General features: G+C 32.9%; 2 protein-coding genes and 1 pseudogene across 2 annotated transcripts; all 3 read left to right on the top strand.

The window, feature by feature from the left end:
- The first annotated feature begins 223 nt into the window (after nucleotides 1-223).
- Nucleotides 224-2,210, top strand: LOC108860582 (homeobox-leucine zipper protein HAT3). The gene is made up of 4 exons (XM_018634444.2): nucleotides 224-646; nucleotides 892-1,247; nucleotides 1,355-1,434; nucleotides 1,756-2,210. Exons 1-4 carry the CDS (start codon nucleotides 454-456, stop codon nucleotides 2,069-2,071), a joined length of 945 nt encoding a protein of 314 aa, XP_018489946.1. The 5' UTR covers nucleotides 224-453; the 3' UTR covers nucleotides 2,072-2,210.
- A 1,436-nt stretch (nucleotides 2,211-3,646) lies between these two features.
- LOC108859443 (probable U3 small nucleolar RNA-associated protein 11) lies at nucleotides 3,647-5,500 on the top strand. Its single transcript, XM_057010962.1, has 8 exons — nucleotides 3,647-3,841; nucleotides 3,937-4,027; nucleotides 4,162-4,254; nucleotides 4,342-4,434; nucleotides 4,529-4,608; nucleotides 4,782-4,862; nucleotides 4,952-5,051; nucleotides 5,144-5,500. The coding sequence occupies exons 1-8, from the start codon at nucleotides 3,786-3,788 to the stop codon at nucleotides 5,234-5,236; spliced, it is 687 nt and encodes a 228-aa protein (XP_056866942.1). The 5' UTR covers nucleotides 3,647-3,785; the 3' UTR covers nucleotides 5,237-5,500.
- Nucleotides 5,501-9,463: 3,963 nt separating this feature from the next.
- LOC108858658 (protein ARABIDILLO 2-like) lies at nucleotides 9,464-13,059 on the top strand (annotated as a pseudogene).
- The last annotated feature ends 1,246 nt before the right edge of the window (nucleotides 13,060-14,305 follow it).

Here is a 14,305-nt window from a genome sequence, read left to right as displayed (position 1 = left end):
TAGGTTCATATGTTATTTAAAGAATTGAATAGATACAAGTTACAAAACGGAAATTGAGAGAAATAGGACAAGATAGGTGGACCTTTTTAATAAGTAACCATGGTTAACAGTGGATGTGAGATGAAAGTAATAACTCCTGGATTTATTTTTAACCATGGTTAAGTTAAAAACAGGTCTTTTTATGCAGTATATATCATCATTGAGGTAACAGAGGTCTCTCTGACACAAGTCATCATTGAAACCCTAAGCCTCCCCACAGCCCCATATCTCTTTGTCTGAAAAAACTCTTTTGTATATAAATTTAAACACATAAGCCATATCTTTCAAACTGTACTACTGCACAAGTGTAGAGGAAGTGGCACAACATCTTTAAGAGAGAGAGAAGTCATTTATTCATTTTCCAGGAAAAAAACTTGAGAGAAAAAAAAGTTTGTTTTTGTTTGTTGTTGAGAAATGGGTGAGAGGGATGATGGATTGGGGCTAAGCTTGAGCTTGAGTTTAGGTCTAAATCAAAAGGAGTCTTCTCCGAGGACGAATCCAGTGCCTATGGCTTCTTATTCATCTTCATCACACATGCATATGCAGAACCATTATAACCATCCTCAAAAGATTCAGAACAGTTGGATTCAAATGTTTCAATCTTCAGGTACTTACTTTTTAACAATGAATTCTTGATTTTCTTGATTTATGATTAATCTGTTCAACTAGCTTATTAAAAACATGTTTCTATAATGAAGTCTTGATTTTCTTGATTAATGAATAATTTGTTCTACCAGCTAAATAAAATATCTATATTTACATAGATCCGATCTTATACTTGCTATTTGTTTTTTTATTCCGTGGTTCTGGTGTGTCTGAAATGAAACTAACGTAACGGTTTTGAATCGATAGAGAGGAACTCGGACGTGGGATCGTTCCTACGGGGGCTCGACGTGAACAGAGTTCCATCGAGGGTGGTGGTTGACGTTGAGGACGACGCTGGAGTTTCGTCTCCCAATAGCACCGTCTCAAGCGTGATGAGCGGGAAGAGAAACGAAAGAGAGCTAGTGGCTGCGGGGGGAGCTGGAGGAGGAAGAACGGTGGAGGATAACGAGGCGGAGAGAGGTTCTAGCTCCCTCGGCGGTGGCAGCGACGATGAAGATGGTGGCGGGAACGGAGACGACGGCTCGAGGAAGAAACTGCGGTTGTCTAAAGAACAAGCTTTGGTTCTCGAGGAGACTTTTAAAGAACATAGCACTCTCAATCCGGTCAGTGGCATTTCCGTAATTTATTAATGACGTTTCTTTTTATTTATCAAGAGGTTGACTTTTTATTTTACCTATTGACTTATTGTTGTTACTTGTGTTGAATGCAGAAGCAAAAGATGGCTCTGGCTAAGCAGTTGAATCTAAGGACTAGGCAAGTGGAAGTGTGGTTCCAAAACCGAAGGGCAAGGTAAAAACTTTTATTCATTTCTTCAGTCAGAGGCTATTTTTGTAATCTCAGTGGTCTAAAAACAAAATATTTAGTTATTGCTATGATGGTGATATGTATCATTGTCCTTGTATGACCCAAAAAGATTTTTCCTAAAGGATCCTAATGGGTCTCTGGTTTTGTTCGTAGCTAGTTGCCTAGTTAGTTTTCCGGTCTAAGAATAATACTGTAAGAATCATAATGAAACCGGCTATCTTCGGTTTTGGTTCTGAACCGGTTTAGTTTTATTCCGTTTTAGCATTGATTATTTAAGGCTTTTGGACTCTTTATTTGCGTGTGTAGGACGAAGCTTAAGCAAACGGAAGTTGATTGTGAGTATCTAAAAAGATGTTGCGAGAATCTAACGGAGGAGAATCGAAGATTGCAAAAGGAAGTGAGTGAGCTTAGGGCTTTAAAGCTGTCACCACAATTGTACATGCACATGAAACCTCCCACTACTCTCACCATGTGTCCTTCCTGTGAGCGAGTCGCTGTTACTTCATCCTCATCGTCGTCGGTGGCTCCTGCTCCTGTGATGTCTTCATCGTCTCCAATGGGACCAATGAGCCCGTGGGCTGCTATTCCTCTCCGGCAACGTCCTGCTGCTGGTTCTCGTTGAAAAAATGTGTTTTATTTATTTGTTGTTATTTTCAGAAGAATTAGCTTTAGTTTAACGTTAATGGGCTTTGGTGATTTCGTTTTTTATATTATGTTGTACTAAAAACGATCTTGGAATGTCTTTTCAAGAGTTGGTCTCATGCTTACCTTCGTTCTTGTCTCCTTTGTTTCTAATATTTATTGAGAGATGTACTAAAAATATCATTGATCGAGTGATTAGGAAAAAAACTGTATTCATAAAATAAACTTGTTTATTATCACTATGATAGTTATTTTTGAAATTTTATTGTTTTGTACGTGTAGAAAACTGAAATAGTTGAGCACCAGGTATGATTCTGTAAATGAATTTTAGCGAGTATCGTTATTTGATTTTTTTGTTCATTAGTTTGTTATTATTCGTTAAAGATGATTAGTAGATTATAAGTTAGGACACGAACGAAACTAAAGAGGAACGAAAGCGATATGTTGTTTGCATGTACGTGAATTGTAAAGTAATTGTTTTAAAGCCAATACGAATATCGAGACATGTACGTGACGTAACATAACATTTGGTCTGTATTTGGACATATCTGGGTCCACATAAGAAGAAGTCGGACCATTAGAATCTCTTGCAGAACACTGGAAGATATGATTTCTTTTGTTACAATGTCAAAAAGATTTCAACCGACAGAGAAAGAGAGAGGTACGACGAAGATATATCTTTGATGCTAATTCAAAACGAGAAATTAATAAATGAGCGTTCAAGGCAATGCCAGATCCAACATGTGGCTACAGCGTGTAGAGTGTAGACTTTAAAGTAGACAGTTCCAATCAAACAGAAATCATATTTAGCTGATTGGTTCTTTGAATTCTATACCGACCAAACTGAATCAAAACTACACCCCAGTTTAAATCAAACCAGACTATAAACAATTTGTAAGTTATTATTTTACCATACTTCCCTGAGTTTAATATAAGTAATTTTAGAAAAAATGTTTTAAGATTGAAATAATTTTTATATTTTAATACAACTTTATATTATTGAATATTGTGTGATCATTCATATAATATATATATATATATATATATATATATATATATATATATATAACTGATTGAACTTATATATTAAATATTATTTTAAAATTTTTAAAAATTAATTATTTTAACTAAAACTATTTACATATAAGCAATATCATGTGATCTATTTTCTTTTGTTTATTTAGTTTTACTTTAGTTATACTCTCTTTCTAAATCTAAAAACTTCATTATGAATGGTATTTTACCTAACCTTTAACAAAAATTAAGAAGGGAGAAATTTCTAGCTTTTAAAGACTCAATGCTCAAAACATAAAACTATTTAACTATAATAATAAAGTTAAACTATATTAATGCTATATATTATATATAGATAAGAAACTGATTTCATATAAAGTTCATCATGAAGCCTGTGTAGGCCCAACAGACTTATATGTATCATGGACCCTAATTCAAAAACAAAACCCATTACTAAACAAGGACCCTAATCCAGCACTAAAAGGCAAACAAGTAATTATAGGCAATGTAACTACTAAAAGTCTAAAACTAAAACCTTTAGTATCAGCTAGAAGGTTTTAACTTTCTTTAATCCCCCAAAAGAGCCCTAAACACTTCTTCTCGTCGCCTTCTTTTGAGTTGCAGGTCATCGGAAAATCGTCGTGTCCTCGGCAACCTCCGTATTATTCAGCCATCTAGACATGTCGTCGCTACGTAATGCTGTCCCAAGGCCTGCTCATAAGGAGCGATCTCAACCGTAAGCTTTGCTCTTCTTCTTCTTCTTCTTCTTCTTCTTCTTCTTCATTCGTTTGTTTCTCTTTCTTAAAGTTTGGATTTTTATTAACGTATCAGGCAAGCGAGGAAGAGGTTTGGTCTCCTCGAGAAGCATAAGGACTATGTCATCCGAGCTAAAGCTTACCACCAAAAGGAAGATATCAAAAAGGTTCAATCTTTTTTTTTAACTCTGTTTTCAAAATAGTTGCATCCTTGCTTATTGAAAGCTCAGGCCTTTAACATTTAAAGTGTGTGAATGAGACACATTGTTTCTCTTATGCCTTTTTTTTTGATTTTCTGCAGAAACTTAAGCAGAAGGCAGCTTTCAAAAATCCAGATGAATTCTATTTTAAGATGATTAATAGTAAAACAGTTGATGGAGTTCATAGACCAAAGTAATTACTCATTTCTTTTATTTTATTTTTACCGTTTCACTATGTACATTGCTAAGCTCATGGTTTGTAAATTCTGATTTTTTTTCAGGAAGAGATAAACAAGTACAGTGCAGAAGAGCTTATGATAATGAAGACTCAAGACATAGGATACGTGTTCCAGAAATGGCAGAGTGAGAAAAACGTAAGCCTATCTTTCCATCATCTAAGAGTGTATGCAATAGATTTCTGTTTTGACAAATCATGTTTATCCATTTTTTTTCTTCTCTTTTTGTTAGAAAATTGAGAAGCTTACTGCATCACTACAATGTACCGAGGAGCAGCCTAGCCGTAGACATGTGTACTTTGCAGAAGACAGGTTACTACTACTCCTAACACTTTTAGTTATTTCTTTACTTTTGGATAGTTTAGAAGTCAGATCATCTTCTGGAGTATTCTGTTTATGCTTAGCAGTTTGCTGTGAGAAGAAGTTAGTACCACATTGCATGATGTTGTCTATTGATCTTGTGTAACTCTACTTTTCTTGAACAGAGAGGAGGCTAGAGAGCTAGAGTTACAAGCAAAAAGCAAAACTGATATCTCCGCGGTGCAGATTCCTAAAGATATTAAAAAGTACTGTCTCTGAAAATATGCATTACATGTTTTATGAAGTAACTAACGGACAAGCAATACTCATATCATCTTCTATCTCTTAAAACCAGGAAAATGGAAAGATCATACAGAGATCTTGAGGCAAGGAAGAGCAGGGCAAAAGATTTGGAGAAGTTATATATGGATATGTCAATGCAGAAGGAATTACAGGTAAAGTATATCATTCATTTTCAAATGCATATGACTGTATCTTGGTACAACTTTAAACATCTCTGACAAGGTTCTTTTTTTAATGCATATAGAAAAAGGGTCGCAAACGTAAGCTACGTGAAGACGAGATACTCAACCCAAATGGTAAACCAGTATACAAATGGAAGGCAGATCGAAAACGCTGAAGTTAGAAAAGCTTTCATGGTTGTGTAGCTTTACATCATGTTCCTCTGATCTCTACTAAAGTTTAGTAATATAAATCAGAGTTTTGTTTTAGTTTCCTGTCTCCAGAATTCGTAGAACTTTATATGAAACTTTGGGTGTTGAGTTAGAAAGCTCTTGTTGCATATTTGGAGAAGTTTTGCCAGTGTGATTGATGAAAATTGAAATACAATGGTGGTGTTCTAGAAGTAATTGTGAAATGAATTGTCAGAGATTCAGTGGGGTTATTGGTTTTGAAATAGTGTTGTGCAATATATGTTTTAAAAATTTATGTTAAAATCCATGTGTTATTGCCATTGGTTCTATAATTTTAAATTTTAATCCAAATGGTGTTATTTTATTTTATGACATCAATTTTAATTCAAATCAAGAATTAGTCATAAAAGCAATAGGGGTGTTTATGCAATAAAGAATTTAAAACCAATTGTTAATGTTTGTAATCAATGAAAATTTAAAATTTAAATATAGTTTTAGTTGTTAAACTCTAAAATCTATGTAGTCTTCTTTAGATTTTGAGTTCAATAATTTGTTCATGAGACTTTATAACAAATGATTTGAAATCAGTTTATACAATATTTTAAAGATTTGATTTAAATCATTCATTAAATAATAGCGTATTTTAAATAAAATTTATAAATAACATATCTAATAATATGAGACTTTAAAATCAAATTTAGAATCATCACTCTAATAATGGTGGATTTTGATTATATTTAAATTCTATTAAAATACATGATTGAATAACATCCATTTAATCATACGGATTTGTTAATAAATTTGATTTAAATAGATTTGAATTGACTATTAAATTTAAAATATAAATACTCAAATTTGAAATAAAATCTCCATATTTAAAACATTAATTATTAATTAAAATCAACATAATAGATCAGTAAATTTTCCTTACTTTTATAAATCATAATATAATTGTTAAAAAATCAATTAAAATACATAAACTAACAATATCCATTCCTATTTTAGTGAAATAAGGGGTTGGAAAAGAAGGTTTTGTTGTTAATAACAACTAATAAAGTGTCTCTTTCTCTTGTATTCTTGCATTTCTTACTCATAAAATGAATGTGTGTCTGTATGTGATTTAGTTTTTTTATTACTTTGGTCTCATTTTCTACTTTATTACATCTTTTTGGATTTTACTCTAAAACATGAGTTACAAGTCAATCTTTTAAATAAAATTTTAATTATCTAAGAAGAAACTTCCTCTTTATCATAGAACACATGTATGTGATTCATGGTTTATGTTATTGTCATTTATCACAGAAAAAAATCTACTAGTCGTAAGTTATTTAAGAAACATCCAAACCATTAATTATGAGAAAATATTAATTACTAAATGTGCAAGACACATGTCTCTCATGTTTGACTTAACATATGCGTTATTACTGTTAAAAACTAGCTATAACTAATAAAAATCTAAATAATAGTTATATACCAAACAAATTTATATAAAGAGATTGTGTATGTATATACATTAAAAAAAATTTACACATACTATTTTAAAATTAATGAAAAATACTATGTATTCACTAAAGAGATTGCGTATGGATATACATTTCAAAATTACTGAAAATACTACTTAAAAAGATATTATGAATATGCAAACAATTTTTAGTTCATATCTTTACAAATATGTAAAAAATTCTTTGCATTAGCTAGATTTCATAATTTTAACTAAACAACATTTTAGATAATTAGTATAATTAAGCACTAACCAAATTATATTAAAATTTTAAAGTAATCCATTAACAATTTGCAAACATTAATGCGTTAATAACGTGCAAAACCAACGTTAAATTTTAAAATTAAATCTCTTGTTTGTAATAGTTGAAACGCCTTAAGCATGAGTAATGAAATTTGTGCACAAAAAGTTCATATTCCCTTAAATAGAAAGTAAGGGGTTAGAAAATAAGTTTTTTTGTTATTAATAGCAGCCAACGAGGTGCATCTTTCTCTTGTATTTTTGCTTTTTTATTCGTAAAGGAATGTGTGTGGTATGTGATTTAGTTTTAATACTTTGGTCTCTTTTCTACTTTGTTATATCTTTTTGGATTTTATTCTAAAGCATGAGTTACGAGTCAATCTTTTGAATAAAATCTTAACTATTAAAGAAGAAAACCCCATTTAGGTATAGAACACATGTCTGTCAATCATGGTATATGATTATTTTCATTTTCACAGAAAACAATTTAGTAGTCTTCAATTGTTTAAGAAATATCCAAAACCATTAATTAATTGTGAGAAAATATTAATTACTTACCATATGCATTATTACTGTTAAAAATTAATTAGCTATAATTAATAAAAAATCTAAAGAGTAATTATATACCAAACAAATTTATATAAAGAGATTGTGTATATATTGACATTTAAAATTTAGCTACAATCAATAAACAAATCTACACATACTATTTAAAAATTAATGAAAATACTATGTATTAACCAAAGAGATTAATGTGTATGGATATACATTTCAAAATTAATGAAAATACTACAAAATAGGTGTGCTGTTTTGTGCTTTTAGATTCATCACTTGATTAGTTATATATTAATTGGTCTCTTTTCTACTTTGTTATATTTTTTTGGATTTTATTCTAAAGCATGAGTTACGAGTCAATCTTTTGAATAAAATCTTAACTATTAAAGAAGAAAATCCCATTTTGGTATAGAACACATGTCTGTCATTCATGGTATATGATTATTTTCATTTTCACAGAAAACAATTTAGTAGTCTTCAATTGTTTAAGAAATATCCAAAACCATTAATTAATTGTGAGAAAATGTCAAAAAAAATTGTGAGAAAATATTAATTACTTACCATATGCATTATTACTGTTAAAAATTAATTAGCTATAATTAATAAAAAATCTAAAGAGTAATTATATACCAAACAAATTTATATAAAGAGATTGTGTATGTATTGACATTTAAAATTTAGCTACAATCAATAAACAAATCTACACATACTATTTAAAAATTAATGAAAATACTGTGTATTAACCAAAGAGATTAATGTGTATGGATATACATTTCAAAATTAATGAAAATACTACTAAATAAGACATTATGAATATGCCAACAAACTTTTGCTCATATCTTTACAAATCTGTAAAATAATTCTTTGCATTAGTTAGATTTTATAATTTTAAACTAAAAATCACTTTTACATAATTACTATATTGACTAAATGATAGTAAAATTTTAAAATAATCTGTTAATAACGTGCGGAACTAAGAGTTTAAAAGTCCGTTAACGCGGGAAGCTAACTAACATTAAATTTTTAAAGTAACTCATTAACGACGTGCGCGAAACTAACCAACATTAAGATTTTAAAATACCGTTAATTACGCGGGAAACTTTTATTAAAATAGTTATATATTAATTGAAAGTTAGATACTGATTTATCATAAAATATCTTGTTTTAAGAACATAACAATATGCTATCTATCAAAACAATCCAAAGAAAATGACAATATTGTGGGAAAAAATCTTCTTTTTTTTAAACACTTTTAAATGTTTATAAGAAAAAATGGAGTTATTGTGTTGACTAGTGGTAGTATATATAAATGTACAGTGCAAGGAGCTGTTAGATACTTCTATTACAAATACAATCTGCTTATATAAGCTCTCTCTAGTATCTCTTTCTCTTCACCTTTATTCCCCGGTTCCTCAGATTGTTCTTTCTTCTTTCTCTGTCTCTCGGAATAAAAAGACAAAATCTCTCTTTTTCTCTAGAGGTGATTATTTAACTTGTTTTCATCATATTCCCTTTTCGTTTTTGATATTCATAAAATAGTTTTTCTAGTCTCTTTGCTTGAATAACCTGTTTTGATCATCACCCAGTATTAAATTTTAATATAAATGATCCCTTTATTGCATTATCTATTCGATTGTCTTTTTTCTCATAACCAAAGCGATCATTCTCGCTATCTCAGTTTGCTGAGTCTTGTCTCGGTTGGAATATTCAAGAAACTGATATGCTGTAACTATGAGGTTTACGGTAGATTATTAATTAGGGGACGCCTAGACCCTTTTTGAATTTTTTTTAAGAAAAACGTTAAATAAAAATCTTTAGAACACTGATCTATTGTTTTATTAGCAGTGAGATTATGTATCTAAAATTTGCTTTCATTGTTCTACAGGTTTTGAGTTTTGCAAGAGGATAGTTTAGTTGACTATATAAATCTGATCAAGATATGAATTCAAGGGTGCGTAAGAGAGTGGATGAAGATGCTAAGTATATGAATCCAAGGGTGCGTCAGAGAGTGGAGGACGTAGTACCAAAGGTTCAAGAGTCATTGGACTGGACTAGTATGAGTTACGACCTGACGCTTCATGTGTTTACTTTACTAGACAACCGCGACCGAGCAAGCTTAGCATCGACATGTAAGGCATGGAGAAGCATTGGTGCTTCTGCTTATCTGTGGAGTTCTTTGGATCTTCGCGCTTACAGGTTTACTCTCTCAGTGGCGGCTTCTCTTGCGAATAGGTGTGCTGATCTTCAGAAGGTTAGGTTCCGTGGCCTTCACTCTCCTGCTGCCATGGTTAATCTCAAAGCAAAGAAGCTGCGTGAGATAAGCGGCGAAGGTTGTGAGAATGTAACAGATGCTAAACTGTCTATGATCATTGCACGCCACGAAGCTCTTGAGGTCCTTCAGCTTGGACCAGGATTCGGTGAGAGGATCACTAGCGAGGCTATAAATATAATAGCCATTTGCTGTCCCAAACTTAAAACACTTCGTGTCTCTGGAATGAGAAATGTTAGCTCTGATGCGATTCTATCTTTGTCCGAGCATTGCCCCCAGCTCACTGATGTTGGGTTCCTAGATTGTCTGCACATCCACGAAGTAGCACTTGGAGAAGTGGTTTCTCTTCGCTATATTGCTGTCACCGGGACATCAAATATTAACTGGAGAATTGCTGCTGAGAGCTGGGAGAAGCTTCCTAACTTGACCGGTTTGGATGTGTCGAGAACCAGCATTGACCATGTGGCTGTTTCAAGGCTGTTGACATCATCTCAGAGTTTGAAAGTTGTGTGTGCTTTAAACTGTCCTTTGCTCGACAATGTTGCAGATTTCGACCCTGATAGATTTGGAGGAAAGCTCTTGATTGCTATGTTTAACAATACTTTAAATGGGATGACTTCTCTCTTTGAAGATAACTCAAAGATGCTAAAGGAAGAAACAATGCATTGGCTTGAGTGGAGCCTTTCTCGTATGCTTCTAAATTTCGCAGAAAACAATTTGCTAGGACTGAACAGTTTCTGGCAAAGCCACGGAGCTAAGTTGTTTATCAGGCTAATGCAAAGCACACAAGAGGATGTCCAAGAGAGATCAACCACAGGACTTGCAGCTTTCATGCATGTGGGTGATGAGGCTGGTAAAAGCGCCGAAGCAGTTATGCGTGATGGAGGCATCCCAGTTCTGTTAAAACTTGCTAAATCATTGAATGAAGGCTTTCAGTCTGAAGCTGCAAAGGCTATTGTGACCTTGTCTTTAAATCCTGATACTGCAAAGGCCGTTGCTGAAGAAGGAGGGGTCAATGTTCTTCTTGGTTTAGCAAAGTCTAAGAATAGACTTGTGGCTCAAGAAGCTGCTGAGGGACTGTGGAATCTCTCCCTTGGAGACGCATACAAGGTAACAATTAATATTGTCCCCTTATTTAACACACATGAACGCTTTTGCTCTCTACTAATTAACATTGTTGTCTTTTGTTAATTTTCATGTTAAAAGGCTATTGCTGAAGCTGGAGGAGTGAATGTGTTAATGGAGCTTCTCTCTAGATGGTCATATGGCTATGGTAGACTTATGGTACAGGCTTGACACCTTTAAACCCTCACACTTTTGATACAGAAGTATCCAATACTAATACTACTGTATTATTAAAACCTAGTATTAGGGCTTTTTAGATTTAGATAATTAGAAGATAGTGTTCACTAAGTGTACAAAGATTTTGCTAGATATGGTGATTTTATTTTAGTTATTTTTTTTAAAAAATATATATTTTGTTTGTTCTGAAAAGAAGTATTCTACTCCCTTTTTGTCCTTGATTAGGAGCGTGCTGCTGGTGCAATAGCCAATTTAGCAGGAGACGACAAGTGCAGCATGGAAGTTGCAAGAGCAGGAGGTGTGCATGCCTTGGTGGGGCTAGCTCGAGACTGCACGTATGAAGGAGCAAAAGCACAGGTACTTCCTTGTTTTATACCTATCCTATGCTTATGCTAGTGATTATCTGAACTAAGGTCTGACTCTTTCTTTCTTTCTTTCTTTCTCAGGCGGCTCGTGGTTTGGCCAATCTGGCTTCTTATGATGATAGCAACATTAACAATGCTTCTATTGGACAAGAGCCTGATGCCTTGGAAACTCTTCTTATGCTGACGAGATCGCATCATGGTGGTGTTAAACAGGAAGCTGCTGGTGCTCTTTGGAGATTGGCATACGACGAAAAGAATAGAGAATTGATTGCTTCGTTGGGTGGTGTTGAAGCCTTGGTATAATGTTTCCTTTTCTGTCAATTTATTTCATTTTTTGTTGTTGTGCTTTTAGATTCATCACTTGATTACAATTTTTAGGTGGAACTTGCCAGGTCCTGCATTCATGAACCATGGGTTCTGCAAGAGAGTGCAGCTGGTGCCCTCTGGGGTCTAGCACACTCAGACGAACAAAGGTGTGCATCCATTTGAATTTCTATTAATGCAGCTTCCTATCTTACATCAAATTCAGAAGATATTTAAAACTTTTTTTTTTTGACTTTCTATATATCAGCACTGAAATTGGAAAACAAGGTGGTATACCTCCTCTTATTGCTCTTGGAAAATTTAACGCTGGAGTAAGAACATTAATTTTGTTTCCTTTCCTGAAGCTGTCATGTCCTGGTGTTTTGAGTTAAATCTGATCCAGTTTTTTTTTTTCCAAAGGGTGTACATGAAAATGTTGCAGGAGCTCTGTGGACTCTTTCTTTCAATCATGGTAATGCTGTTCGCATTGTGGAGGACAGAGGAGTTCAAATGCTTGTTCGCATCTGTACTTATTCTGCTTCCAAATTGGCTCGTTTCCTGGCATCATTAGCATTAGCATACATCTTTGATGGAAGGTACTCAAAAAGCTTAACAATCATATTCACAATATTCAAGATAATACATTTCTCTATATACAAATGCCTAAGTCTAGATTTTGATCTTATCTATCTGCACAGCTTGGATGATAGACCAAAACGTACATCAAAAAGTGTTTGCTCGGCTAAAGTTAGAACAAGCGCGCTTAAATGTATTGAAAGTTTCATCAAAAATTTCAAGGTTCCACAAATCTTTGCAAGTGCTGCTTCATCAACTACTCCATCTATGTTAGCGCAAGTCTCGGAGAAACTTCGTATCCCAGGAGCTGACAACTTGAGATGCAGTGGTGAAGAAATTGGAAGAATTGTTACAATGCTGCAAAACCTTCTCCTGAACTCAAAAATTTTGCAGCCTTTGCGCTTCTTCAGGTATTTTTTTAATGGTTAGTGTGATTTTTGATTTTGGTACTAATATATGAAAAAAATGCAGTTCACAATACCGGAAGCTAGTCATGCTAAGCATAATGCAAGCTTGATGCATAACGATGGACATGTGAGAAACTTGCGTTCTGCTGCTGCAGCTACGAGAATATCTAGTAAAGCTAATACTTTTCTGAAAATCGTGCTGCGCAACCTTGAGCATTATCAGTCAGAATGTTCAAAAGAAAATAAATAATCTTCTCATAAGAGTAATTGAGCCTTTGTAATAGCATTTGTTACTGATATAGAATATTTATGTAACAACAGACCTTTGTTTTAGTTTTTAAAAAAGACCTTTGTTTTTCGTCATAAATATAATATTATAACCTTTTGAGTTTTGAGAGATATATTTTTCTTGGCTTTTACTTTCAAGTTAGCAACTTCAAAACGTTAACTACTTACCAACTGATCCCTTAAATATCCCAAGTTTAAGGGATATCCCTTAAACATCAGAACTTTTACTTTCTTGGCTACTTGAGTACATTCCCAAGTTTTCATTAATCCTTTAAATATATATATTCGTTGCTAAGGAAATTCTTTTATATGTAGTGACTAAAAAGATCTGAGAATTCAACACATTACACTGAATATAAAATCAGAATCATTATTGGAATCTAAAGGATATACTATTGTTCGTTGATTACAGCCTAGTAGCAATAAGAAACAACACATTAACGATCTGAGAATTCTTTTCTTGGCTACTTGAGTACATTCCCAAGTTTTCATTAATCCTTTAAATATATATATTCGTTGCTAAGGAAATTCTTTTATATGTAGTGACTAAAAAGATCTGAGAATTCAACACATTACACTGAATATAAAATCAGAATCATTATTGGAATCTAAAGGATATACTATTGTTCGTTGATTACAGCCTAGTAGCAATAAGAAACAACACATTAACGCACAGACAAACACAAATTAATAATGTAATAAGTTATTTTAGTGACAACGTACTTTACAGTCTTTACTGGAGAAGGGAGATAATAGTTAAATTAAGGCTCTTGAATTCGCTGTCATCTTGGTGAAGACTTATCTTACTTATAATTTATTGTAGTTTATGTTTATTGCCAAAGAGGATAGATAATTCCTTCTTGTTATTGTATTGAAAAAGACTAAGTATGAATGAAAGTAAGTTTGTGTTAAAAAAGCGCCTAAGCAACAAGAATGTGTAATAAATAATAATAAATCGTAGGCTTTTGTCATGAGTCATGAGAAACAGAAGATCTTTTTTTTTGGTATAATTGGATTTGGAGATAGGGTTTCAACACATGTTTTGGTGCTTAGATCGTAAGACGAAGTGCACTCACAATGTCTATGTGCGTTTAGAGGATTCACAAAGAGAATACAGATGAAATAGTTATGCAATATGTATGATTTTTAAAGTTTATGTGATGGTAATCTCGTGAGATGGTGGTAATCTCGTGAGATTACTATCAGTGGGGTTATGAATTTTAATGAACTTGGGAATACAGATGAAATAG

Source organism: Raphanus sativus, chromosome 5, assembly GCF_000801105.2.
Source record: "Raphanus sativus cultivar WK10039 chromosome 5, ASM80110v3, whole genome shotgun sequence".
NCBI classification, from domain to species: Eukaryota; Viridiplantae; Streptophyta; class Magnoliopsida; order Brassicales; family Brassicaceae; genus Raphanus; species Raphanus sativus.
This window is presented reverse-complemented; position numbering and strand designations above follow the sequence as displayed.

Excerpts from the sequence above, each read along its gene's own strand:
- LOC108859443 (XM_057010962.1), top strand. The coding sequence starts at position 3,786 with ATGTCGTCGCTACGTAATGCTGTCCCAAGGCCTGCTCATAAGGAGCGA. Across the intron at positions 3,842-3,936 it reads CATAAGGAGCGATCTCAACC|GCAAGCGAGGAAGAGGTTTG; the intron begins GTAAGCTTTGCT and ends TTAACGTATCAG. Across the intron at positions 4,028-4,161 it reads AAAAGGAAGATATCAAAAAG|AAACTTAAGCAGAAGGCAGC; the intron begins GTTCAATCTTTT and ends GATTTTCTGCAG.
- LOC108860582 (XM_018634444.2), top strand. The coding sequence starts at position 454 with ATGGGTGAGAGGGATGATGGATTGGGGCTAAGCTTGAGCTTGAGTTTA. Across the intron at positions 647-891 it reads TCAAATGTTTCAATCTTCAG|AGAGGAACTCGGACGTGGGA; the intron begins GTACTTACTTTT and ends TTGAATCGATAG. Across the intron at positions 1,248-1,354 it reads AACATAGCACTCTCAATCCG|AAGCAAAAGATGGCTCTGGC; the intron begins GTCAGTGGCATT and ends TGTTGAATGCAG.